This window comes from Narcine bancroftii, chromosome 9 (assembly GCF_036971445.1).
Source record: "Narcine bancroftii isolate sNarBan1 chromosome 9, sNarBan1.hap1, whole genome shotgun sequence".
Taxonomy (NCBI): Eukaryota; Metazoa; Chordata; class Chondrichthyes; order Torpediniformes; family Narcinidae; genus Narcine; species Narcine bancroftii.
In genome coordinates, this window is record NC_091477.1 from 120347501 (window position 1) to 120360230 (window position 12730).

The window sequence follows — 12730 nt, forward strand, 5'->3', positions numbered from 1 at the left end:
AGAACAGTGCAGCATAGGAACAAACCCTTTAGGCCACCTGTAAACTAAAACTGCTGCCTGCACAAGATCCAAATCCCTCTAATCTCTGCATATTCATGTGCCAATCTAGAAGCCTCTTAAATGCCATTATAGTATCTGCCACCACCACTACTCCTGACAGCCTGTCTCAGGCACCCACCACTCTCTGTGTTTTGAAAATAAATTTCCCCACACCATAGAACACAGAAACAGGCTCTTTGGCCCACCTAGTCTCTGCCAAACTGTAATTTTGCCTCGTACCATTGACCTGCACCTGGATCAGAGCCCTCCAAACGTTTCCCAACCATGTACCTGTCCAAATTTTTCTTAAATGCCAAAACTGAGCCTGCATTCGCCACTTCAGCTGGCAGTTCGTTCCACCCTCTCACCATTCTCTGAGTGCTCGGTGTCCTGGCTTCTGGTGACAATCCCCAGGGACACGAAGCAAATGGTTCTCCAGTCATGCATTGGAGGTGGTGCTACCACAGGAAATGGCATAGAAAACGGTACAACTGTGATGCATGGGTAGGTGAGGTGTAAAGGTTCAGAGTTGAATTTGGCCATCCTATTCAGCACTGACATCGCAGGTACAGGGCCTGTTCCAGTTTTAAGCCCTGTGTAAATTTATAGAGTGTCTTTGAGGTGGAGAGAGGTTTGGGAGCAGGGAGCGGATTCAAACTTTAGAGCTTTGTCAGTTGATGGCAAAGGAGAACTGGAGAACTAAAGTTGAGAGTAAAACACGAAAGTCTGTCAACACCGTGACTGAAGTAAAAACAACACTGGAGGAACTCAGCAGGTCAAACAGTATACTTTATACATCAAAGGTATGAGCCCTTCAAGATATGAGCAAAATGTGGGCAGGTGCCTAAACAAAATGGTGAGGAAGGAGCACAGTTCCACAGGCAGGAGGTGTGCAATAGGAAGAGAAATCCTCTACTTCATCCAGTGCTCCCGTTGTGGCCTTCTGTACATCAGAGAGACTGGACTCAAACTGGGAGATCGCTTCGTTATGCACCTTCGCTTGGTCTGTATCAGACAGGGATCTTCCAGAGACCAACCATTTCAATTCTGCGCCACACTCCTGCTGTGACATGTCTGCCCATGGCCTCGTGCACTGCAAAACCAAGGCCACCCATAAATTTGAGGTGAAACAACTGGATACCATTAACATCAACCTCCCCGGTTTCTGCTACCCCACTCCATATTCTCCCTCTCTTCCCCTGTCTTCTTTCCTCCAGCCCTCCACCCCCTTCTTGTCCATTCATAGAGCCATCTCCCTTCCCCAAGCTTTCTGGTGTGCCCTCCCTCCCTTATCTTCCTATTACCTCCTGCCTGTGGCCTGTGCTTCTCCCCCACCATTTTCTTCAGGCATCTTGCTACGTTTTGCTCATACCTTGATGAAGGGTTATGTATCTTTACCTTTGCTATATAAAGAACACTGTTTGACCTGTTGAGTTTCTCCAGCATTGTATTTTACTAAAGACAAATTGAGATGTGGTGGACCGGGGTACCCCCTTAGGGGTATGGGACTGAAGAAAATCAATGAGAGGGAGAGATGAGGCCATTAGGTAGGAGATTGAATGTAATGTAAACTAGGGGGAATTTGATTCTTCATCTTTAATGTTCTAAAATGCCACTCCAGTGACTGCGAACGATCTAATTGTTGACTTTTCCCAGACGCCAGTTGGGTTTCCTGCTGCAGAAGAGAGCACGGTCACCTCCAACCCGCCACTTCCCGAGGAGGCAGTGAGCGTTGCCATGACAACCCGCCGGCGCCAGAATGAGCGGGAGCGGGAGATGCGGGAGCTGAGGATGAGGGAGGCGCCGGACTGTGGTGAGATGCTCCACTCTGATCCAGCGACGTGGACTGTCGACCATGTGTGGGAGTTCATCCACTCACTGCCAGGTGTGTGCCCTTGTTTCCCGGACACACTCCCCAGGCTTGGGCTGATGTTGAGGGAGGGGCTGGTGTGGAGTGAGAAGGGCTAATCGTGTCTCAACGAACATAAAAATCTGCAGGAGACTACAGACCCTTCAGCCCACAGCTTTGTGGCAATCTACTCCAAACAACTGTCCAGAATTTCCCTTCAGCATAATCCCTCATTTTTCTCAGTTCCATGTACCGATCTATTAGTCTTTTAAAAGACCTTAATGAAGCTGCTTCAACCATTGTTACTGGCAGTGCATTTCATGCACCCACCACTTTCTGTGTGAAGAATTTGCCTCTTACAGCCCCCCCCCCACTCTACCCCGTACTCGGACAAGTAGTGCAGAGGGCGGGTATGGGATTTTTTCCTGATTCATTGTAGAGTTGTGGACTCAGCCCAGGGAAGGAAATCGTAGCTTTGATTGTGTCCTGGTGTAGGTGGGCTTTCTGTGGTGACAGATATGAGGTGCTCTTTCCTGAAGGTGGCGTCACAGGTAGATGGGATCGTAAAGAAAGCTTTTAGCATGTCGGCCTTAACAAATCAAAATATTAAGTACAGGAGTTAAGATGTTGTGATGAAGTTGAGTAGGACATTGGCGAGGCTAAATTTATGCATTTTTGGTCACCTAACTACAGGGAAATATCAATAAGGATGTTCCTGGTAGTTGACTTAATTTACAAAGAAAGCTTAAACAAGTTAGGACTTTATTCCCTGGAGCATCGGAGAATGAGGGGAGATTTGATAGAGCCATCCTTTTGTTCAGACACCTGCTGACTTTCTTCTTTGATGAAGGGCTCAAGCCCGAAGCGCTGGTGATGTATTTTTACCTTTGCTACATTTGGGATTGTCTGACCAGGTGAGTTTTCTCCAGCATTTTAAGTTTTTACTTAAGGGTGACAGGGAAATGTTTAAAGGAAACATTCAGGGGAACTTCTTCATGCAGAGAGTGGTGAGTGTGGAAAAAGCTGCCAGCTGAAGTGGTGAATGAGGGCTTAATTTTGACATTAAAGAAATATTTGGGGAGGTACGTGGTTGGGAGGACCATTGAAGGATATGATCTGGGTGCAGATCAGTGGGACTAGGCAGAATAATAGCTTGGCATAGACTAGATGGGCTGAAGGGCCTGCTACTGTGCCATAGTGTTCTATGGTTTTTATAAATCCCCACTGAGGCACTTCTCAGAGCACATCTATCCCACATTCATGTTCACATAGGATATAAGCAGAGCCATACACCATTTGACTCAGCCTTGAGACAGACAGGAGACTCCAGATGGATGTCCAGACAAACGCTGTTTTGTCGGGATTTGTAGGTACAATCAGATAATTATAAATTTGAACTTGAATCGGGAGCAACAATCTGCTGTCGGTTGAGCATCATTAGTGGGAGGAAAAGAACTGTGGGTATTTTGGGTTGGAACCCTCATCAAGACAGTTAGAGCCGTGTTGACTCTGGACTTTCGGTGAGGTGTTCCGGCCTGATACATTGTCGATTCTTCATCTCCCACTGACCCTGCTCTTCCTCCTAACATTGTGTTTTGATTCAGCTCCACCTTTCCTGTTCCACTCCAGTCTCAGCTAACCTTCTATTCCTTAAGACCTAGGAGCAGAATTAGGCCATTCAGCCCATTGAACCTGCCTTGCCACTCAAACCATGGCTGATATATTTTTTCTTTCAACCCCATTCTCTTGCCTTCACTTTGTCACCCTTACTAATCAAGAACCTCTGCTTTAAATCTACTCAATGACTTGGCCTCCATAGCTGACTATGGCAACGAATTCCACAGATTCACCACACTCTGGCTGAAGAAAGTTCTCCTGTAAATGCCATTTTCTGTAGAAGCAAGTTAAAACATTCTCTTCAGCTGAAGTTTTCCACTGAATTCTCCTATGGATTTCACAGTGACAGAATTGGATAGCATAGAAACTGGCCCTTCCACTCATCATGGCCTATCTCACCATTTTGCTCCCTCTAACCCCATTTATCTCCATTAGGTCTCTACCCTTGTATGCCTTGCTTGTTTCTGCCTGTCTTAATGCCTCTTTAACAGTGCTTGTACCTGATGTCACCTCCTCCTCTGACAGCCAGTTGCAGATATCAGTCGTTCTCTGCATCAAAAGAATTTTTCCCTCTGATCCTTTATAAAACTCCTTCCTCTCACCTGAAACCCATGCCCTCTTGTTCATGATTCCTTGACCATGGGTAAATGATTCTTTCTGCCCAATCTATTGCTTTATTTACCTTGATCAGGTAAACCCCTCAGCTTCCTTCATCCAGAGAAAATAAGGCCAGCCTTTCTGATCTTTCCCATCCGGGCAACAATCTCCTTTAAATACTTTCCAGTACGACCACATCTCCTGTGGTGTGCCGACCCGAACTGCAGTCCAAGTGTGGCCGAAGCATTCTTTTGTAAAGTTGCAACATGGGTTTAACAAATGGGGTTCACAGCGCCAGCGACACAGGTTCACATCCACCGCTGTGTGGGTTTCCTCTGGGTGCTCCAGTTTCCTCCCATGTTCCAAAGACAAAACGGAGTTGGTCAATTAATTGGTCACATGGGTGTATTTGGGCTGTGCAGGCTCATGTACAGTCTCGCTTAAAAATAAAATAACGTTCCAAATTTTAAATTCTGTGCCCTGACCATGATGAGGAAATTAATGGAGAAATACCTCAAGAATAGTGTGGCACGAGTGGCGTAGTGGTTAGGCCTGTAGTCACCTTGTTTACATAACACCATTAAGACATTGGAGCAGAAATAGGCTATTCAGCACAGCGAGTCTAACAAAGATGCAAAGTCTCCATCAGGGCCTCAGCTCCCTCCTCCTTGTTTCCCATGGCATTCAGGGATACATTTCATCTGGTCCTTGCGATTTATCCACTCTTGTGTAGTGTCTTGATGCAAGCTTCTCCACAGTGGAAACATCTTTTTGACAACCCCATCCCACCAATGACCAACAGCTTGGTCACTGACCTTTGGTCAGTACTTTGGGGAAGGAGATGCCATTCCCCTGATGTTTTGTGTGGTTTTCACATTCAGGTTGTAAGGACATTGCTGAAGAATTCCGATCCCAGGAGATCGATGGGCAGGCTCTGCTCTTATTGAAGGAAGATCATCTCATGAGCGCCATGAACATCAAGTTGGGTCCAGCATTGAAGATCTGTGCCCGCATCAACATGTTGAAAGAGTCCTAACAATCCTCATCTCCAGCATAAAAGCTGCTAAACTCTTCCATCTGCCTGATAATTTAAGAGGACTTGAGTTCAGATTTGAGCAAGGAGTATGGTAAGGTTGTGTATATGTACCTGGAAGGACTTTGTGCTGGACTATTGGAGCAGAAGGTCAGAGTGATATTGGCCAAGGATTACTTTTTCATACTGGACCTCAAAGGACTTGTCAAGGGGACTGGCCTTTCCTGGGCCTTTGCCAAATATATAAAAATTTAAACCTGCGTGTTGCCAAAGGGGCTGCAATTACAAGGTGGTGATGTCACCCAGCTGATAGGACCTGCCACTTCTGCCCTTACTGTCATTTTCTGCAATCAGAAGGCATCCTGGTGCCATCTGGGTCCTCTCCAAGCAGACAGCATCAATATCGACTAAGTGAAACATGGAAACTTATAGACGCTGTGATTGTAGTGAAAACACACCAAAATGCTGGAGGAACTTAGCCAGTCTCTCAGCACCCACAGGTGATAAAGATATATTGCTGACATTTCAGGCCTGAGCCCTTCTTCAAGGAATATGTAAAGAATGAAACATTGACAATAGACAGTATTTTTGTCTCCTATGGATGCTGAAGGACCGGCTGAGTTATTTCAGCATTTTAGTGTGTCCATCAACCCCTTCACCTTCCCTTCCTTCACCCTCTGTCCTTTCCCCATCATTTCTCACTTTCTTTCTCTTCCACCTGTACCCACTTATTACTTCTTACCTGTTGTCCTGTCCTTCCCCCTCTTCCTACCCCCCCCACCCCCCCGCCCCCACTCCTCTCCTCCTCCCCCTCTGTTTTATTCAGGAGGCACCTGCTTGTTTTTCCTTATTCATGAGAAGGGCTCAGACCCAAATCTTTTTCTGTGGATGCTGGGTGACCTGCTGACTTTCTCCAGCGCTTTAATGTGCTGCATCCAACCCCAGCATCTGAAGATTTTCTCATTTAACTGTATCCTGGTTCAACATTTTATGTTTTGCATCCTCCTTTCCCAGGGAGACCGGATTGCCCAAGGCCAGCTTCCCTTTGAAAACATGACAGGGAGCCCTTGTGTCAGATGACACCCTACTCGGAAAGTTACCTCATGGAGAGGTTGGTTAGGTTGGTCTTTTTTCCTTGGAGTGTGGGAGGCTGAGGGGTGATCTTATAGAGGTGCACAAAATCAAGAGGGCCATTCTCACAGTATTTTTCCCAGGGTAGATTATTCTAGCACTAGAAGTCATAACTTTAAGGGGAGTTTTAAGAGGGACCTAAGGGAAAACTTTCCCACTCACAGGGTGGATGGCCTGTTTCTGGAACGAGCTACCAGACGAAGCTACAGAAATGGGTATTCAAAATTAGGGCATTCAAAAACCATTTGACAGATCTGTGGATAAAAAGGATTTAGAAGATTATGGAACAAATGGGGTAATCCAGACTTGGTCTGCATGGACAAGTTGGGTCGAATGGCCTGTTCTGTATGACCTAGCTCAGTGGTTCTCAACTTTTTCTTCCCCACTCACATATCTCCTTAAATAATTCCTTGCTTACTTCAGAGCCCCTAGACCATAAGTGCTCTGTGGTTCGTAAGGGATTACTTAAGATGGTATGTGAGAAAAGGTTGAGAACCACTGACCTATCTATATCTGCGTGTATATCTTGGTAGGTTATTAAGTCCTGTTTTTGAATGGGCATGAATAGATAATAGGACAAAATTAGCTGTAGTCAGGCCTAGGTCAGTTCAGATCGGCCGTGGATGGGCTGGATTTCAGCTTTACCCAGGAACAATCTGTGTTCATTTCTGGTCGCCACATTATAGGAGGGGTGTGCTAGTTTTAGAGAGGGTCCTGAGGACATTTACCAGGATGTTGCCAAGATTGGAGAACATGTTTGACGAAGAAAGGTTGAGTGAGTTGTGTTTTTGTCTTTGTAGTGATATAGAGGTGTACAAGAGGCATGGATAAAGAGAGACTGCCAACATGAGAATGGCCAATACCAGAGGACATCCATTTTAGGTGTGTGGAGGAAACTTTTGGTGAGGTGCCAGAGGTAGTTTTTTTTTTACACAGGGAGTGGTGGGTATTTGGAATCTATTGCCAAGAGTGGAAGTGTGGAGGCTAGTACAAAAGGGACATTTAAAAGACTCTTAGGTAGGCACATGGATGTAAGAAAAAAATGAAGCGTTATGGATTGTGAGGGGCTGAAGAGTTAGATTGATGGTGGGGTAGGTTTATGTAGGTCAGCACAACATAATGGGCTGAAGGGTCTGTGGTATGCTGCATTGTTCCATGCTCAAACCTGTATGTTGAACTGGCCCCATCAAAATCAAAAGTTTATCCAATCAATGTCATGAAGCAAGTGGGCGTTGTTTTGAGCACTTGGAAAATTAATAATTTCTGAAGCGCTACTCCAAGCTTTGTTGTTCACTATTAAAGGGACATCATGTGGTTAGTATAATCAGACATCAAAATTCCATGTGAGATTCACTTTCCATTTAAGTACAGACAATTAGTGAAAAGGATTGAAAGAAATTACCCCCATTTGGCCCTTTGCATTAATGTATGAAGATATAACATTAAACAGAAATCCGGTCTGGGTCTGTTGCTATCTGGCGGAGTGGAATGATTGGCCTCAGCACCTGTCATTATCACACAGACCCTGCTGGCAAATGTGCCTGGGTGAAAATGACACAAGGCAGTGGTGATGGAATAGGTCTTTGCCACTGGCTGCTCGGTTCTGAAGTGAAGTGTCTCCACCTGGGCATCACTATTGATCACATAACCACAGGCCAGCAAGACCCTAGAGAGATTAGTGGACCTTGCTCACTGCACCTGTGAGTGTCAAGGATTGGAATGGCAGCTCTTTGAAAGGACGCATTGGGTTCCAACTCACCTGGACTGATGGCAGACAGGATCAGCTCCAGTTAAAGAATTGTGCTCACCTCCAGCTGGGAGTTGCTTTGACATCACCATCCTGTTGGATTGTCTTCCAGCCCCCTTCCAAACTGAAACAGTTGAGCCAATGTAAGAACAGTGAATGATGTAACATTGGCAACTTTGAAAACTATTTGTCTTTCTTGCAAATTATGAATGTTTTTCTCGTGTATCGTGTTATTCTGATTCCATTGAAATCTTGTAAGAACATCAAACTACTTTCCCATTATTAGCTCTGATGGTTTTGAGCAAAGCAGGGGCACTGTATTGGCCTTCCATTGACATTGGGACAGCACGATTAGCGGTGGGCACAATGCCATAGACCTGGGTTTGAATCCGGCGCTGTCTGCAAGGAGTTTGTACGTTCTTCCCATGTCTGCGTGGGTTTTCCCCAGGTATTCCAATTTCATAACACCTTTCAAAAATGTACCAGGGTTGTAGGGAAATTGGGCATTTGGGAGGCACAGACGCGCGCTGTATGTCTAAATTTAATGTTAAAACTTTAATTTAAATTTATCTAAATTCCAATTTAAGTTACAAAATTTAAATATCTACCCAGCATCTGGGACAGGATCAGCCAAGGTCCACGTGTCAAAGTACTCTTGCCTTGAGGTAGGAAGATTCTACCTTCATTGAGGTTGGAGTAAGTGGTTTGTGTGCAAACCCTGCCATGCATCAGCTACTTTACCCCAACATGTGAATAATTGCATTACACTATTTTGTACAGGAGTGTATTTTTTATCTGTTAAATGTGCAATAGTTGTTTAAGCGTTTAGCTGGGTGTCGCTGTGCTAACTCACAGCTGTGACAAAGTCTTACTGATCAAACCTGTGTGAATACCAACCAGCTAAGGGTTTAGTGACCGTAATCCCCAGATATCTGTGCCAATCTTTTTTGGTTTATTAAAAATGTTTTCAAAAAATATGCTTTAAACTTTAGTTGGAAAGTAAAACAGTGCAGATACTGAAAGTCTGAAATAAAAACATTCTGGTACCAACCAGTGGAATGGACAGCATCTGAGGAGGGAGGAAAAGAATGAACCTTTCAGTTCAGCAGACTGGCAACAGAACTTTGCTCTCTTCATTAATTCACAGGTTGAAGACAATGCACGAGAAAGATATTGGCTGTCCATTGAGATATTTGAAGTCTTCATTGAAGTTTATGATCCAGAAGAATCAATCCGGCCCATTAAATTCCTTGCAGCCCCAGACATTCCAGGTTAATCCTAGTTTCCAGTTCTTGGACCATTGGTAAGCACTTCATTGTACAACTGCAGATGTAAGCCTTGTCTCAAATCTCAGAGGTTCTTGACTAGAGCAGTGGTTCTCAACTTTTTTATTCCCTACTTACATACCACTTTAACTATGTAAGATGCTCTGTAGTTAGTAAGGGATTACTTAAAGTGGTATGTGAGTGGAAAAATCGGTTGAGAACCACTGGTATAAACCATGGGGGGAGGTTGAACAAAGTCGGGTTGTTTTTACTGCAGCATCGAAGGTTGAGAGGTGATCTGACAGAAGTTTATAAAATGATGAGAGGCATTGATAGGGTGGGCAGAATTTATTTTCCTGGATTAAAAATGCCACAGAAGAGAGGATGTATTTAAGATGAGAGGAGTGTAAGTTTAAAGAAGTGGCGATCAGGTTTTTTCTACACAGAGTGGTGGGGACCTGGAACAGGCTGCCAGGAGTAGCGCAGCTTTTTAGAGGCTTCTAGATAGGCACGTGAATATGCAGGGAGTAGAGGGATATGGATCATGCAGGCAGAAGAGATGTAATTTGGTCAGTGCAGACATTGTGGGCAGAAGGGCCTGTTCCAGCACTGTTCTATGATGTATTAGCAGGAATGAAATTTCCTAACCGCAGGAAAGGAAGTGCAATAACTTGTTATTATTAACTTAACCCCCTTCTAATTCTAAGCATACGTGTATGTAATGTGTATAAGTTCAGAAAAGTTATTTGATTCACAGTCCAATCTCACTTCTCACTCCTCCAAGTTCACCGGTATCAGGCAATTCTTATACTCTAAATAGAATTTAACATCTATGAATCTTCACCAAGCTCTGGTGCTTAAATAGTTACCGCTCAGGAAAGTCCTTGTCAGTTTCAAAGAGAGATTTGGACACACACAAACTGATTCCCTCTGATCAATGTCTTGCCAAAGAAACTTGCCCCATCAGGGTTTTCCAATTGATAACCTCTTCTTCTGCTGGTCACCACAGAGTTCCTTTTTTTCCCCTTATTTCGGGTGAAACACTCTAGCTGGCTATTTCCTATGTATGATCTACAAGGGTCTTCAAAAGGCTGAACTCAGAACTCACAACCCATCTTCAAAATGGTGTTTCAACAAGCTGCCAGCTTGCCATGACTGCAGAAACCAGTTCTCTCCTTCTCTCTCTCTCTCTGCTTGCAAAACCACATGACCTTCTTAGAACAGCAAACTGCCTCTATTGCGGCACTGGACCCGAACTTCTGAGTCCGTTCATCTGTTGCTTTCAAAACAATAATCCATTTACACCTGCTTTTGAAATTCTTTAGCAAAGCAGTCTTCCTTGTTTTATTGTCTTTGCAAAGGCTCTCGGTGCCAACATGGCTCACTTTCAGCAAAGCTCTTGCATTTTAAATGAGATGTTTTGTGAAGTGTTTGTGTTTGTTTGTGACCTACACTATTGCCATAATCTATCTCCTTCAAAAACATATCTATTTACAATATAAAATATGATATGTCCTCCCCATGACTGTATGGGTTTCCTCCCATGTTCCAAAATTTTATGGGGTTGGTAGCTTAATTGGTCACATGGGTGTAATTAAACAGCATTGGGTCACAGGCTGGTAGGGCCTGTTACTGTACTGGATCTCTAAATTTAAAGATTACATTAAAATAGCCTGCAGATGTAATGAGTTTGTGGAATCCAGAGACAGCAGATTAACTGCACAACTGAGCAAAGTGACCTGGCCTCACAGTTAATTTACAAACTGGGATGGTTAGGGTGCCACCTCTAGTGAGACAGTGCAGAAGGACATGGGGTGAGCAACACGTAGAGGTTGAAGAGGACTTTTATTCCTTGGTGTGCAGGAAGATGAGAAGAATATAAAGTTTGAGTGAACACATAGAATATTTTGCCCAGAGTAGGTGAATTGAGAACAAAAGGACTTGGGTGAGGGGGAGAGATTGAACAGGAACCTGAGGGATAACCTTTTGACACAGAGGGTGGTGACTGTATGGAACGGGCTGCTGGAGGAGGTGGTTGAGACAGGTGCTAGCAGAGTTTAAGTGCCATTTGGATTGATATGTGGATATAGGTTTAGAGGGATATGGGCCAAACATAGGTTGGCAGGACTATTGTGGGTGGGACATTTCAGTTGGCCTGTTTCCACACTGTATGACCCTCAGGCCAATTCAGATCGAAAATTCTTATTACCCCATCGGAGTAGAACACAAGGACCAGTTACCTACTCAAACGTAATTTTCCTGACATATTCCGATATAATGCAATTCTCCCGGTATCCAGAAATCCGTTCAATGCTATCAATGATGGAGTCTCCCAGTGATAGACTCCACAGTGTTGGAGTCCAAAGATCCTCCACCCTAAAAGTGAATGCCTTCACCCTGGACCCTGCAGCACCCTGGAACATCCAGCCCTATTGAAGCATCTCAAAATATTGTGCACATAAGGAGATGGAAAACAACTGGTGGAGTTGAGGACCTCTGGTTGAAGAAGTTGCTCCTTCCCATCAGGCGATGTCATTGTCCTTCCTGCATGGCAGCTGGGAAATGCTATGAATGAGTGCAACACCACAAACTCTAGTGCATAAGCCATTTTATTCTGCATCAATATCACATCCCATCCATTGATAGAACAACCCGTATGCCTGGGTTTGGAGGTCTGTTGGGCTATAGATAGACTCATAGATTCCACTCAGCCCATCTTGGCCACACCAACAAAGATACCACATGCACACAAGTCCCACCTGCCTGCATTTGGCCCATATCCATTGAAACCCATGCATCCCTCCAAATGTTTCTTAATCACTCACAGGCAATTTGAACCCAATCTAAGCCCATTGAATTTTGATGCCCAGAAATGGAGGGTGCTGAATCTATGGAATTTTACAGCGTGGAGGCTGGATCTTTGTAGGAATTAAAGAGGAGGCCAATAAATTTGCGACAAGTCAGGGAATCAGTGGTTAAGAAGAAACTTTTCAGATTAACTATACCTTTATGGTGATACATCCACTACACTGGCCACTCTCCTACAGGCCTACTGCAGGGGGCAATCACAGTACCTGCAGGTAGGCAACCTGGGAGGTTGGCCCCACCTACTCGCTGTCAATCACTGGCCCGTATAAAGACTCGTGCTGGCCCCTTTGGTAGTCAGTTGAGCATGTGGGGCCAGGAAGGTAGAGAGACGTGTGTGCGAGTTTAAGCTGGTTAGAGTCTGTTTGTTCAGTCTACATACTTTGTGCCTTTATTCTTCGCACAGCAGCGCTCACAACTTTACACTTTGTAAAATTATATCCTGCACTTTGTCACTTTCTATTGCACTATGCCCAGTGAATTGCACTACCTATTGTATTTAAGTGTGGGTTGACTTGCCTTTGTAGGAACTGCTAAGGATGAGAAGTGAGGACAATTGTGCTGTTTATAATGGTTCTAATTTCATT

At 44.5% G+C, this 12730-nt stretch overlaps 1 protein-coding gene across 8 annotated transcripts in view; it reads left to right on the plus strand.

Annotated features, from left to right (window-relative positions):
* Nucleotides 1–12730, plus strand: part of phc3 (polyhomeotic homolog 3 (Drosophila)) — an 81854-nt gene that overhangs the window by 58790 nt on the left and 10334 nt on the right. For 5 of the 8 annotated variants that reach the window (XM_069897518.1, XM_069897515.1, XM_069897513.1 and 2 more), the window contains 2 exons: nt 1696–1924; nt 4984–8947. In XM_069897518.1, coding sequence (XP_069753619.1) covers nt 1696–1924; nt 4984–5138 — 384 coding nt within the window. In that variant the 3' untranslated portion in view covers nt 5139–8947. Of the gene's footprint in view, nt 1–1695; nt 1925–4983; nt 8948–9160; nt 9317–12730 lie in introns of those variants that run through there. The other 3 variants (XR_011344374.1, XR_011344375.1, XR_011344376.1) reach the window with 3 other exon arrangements.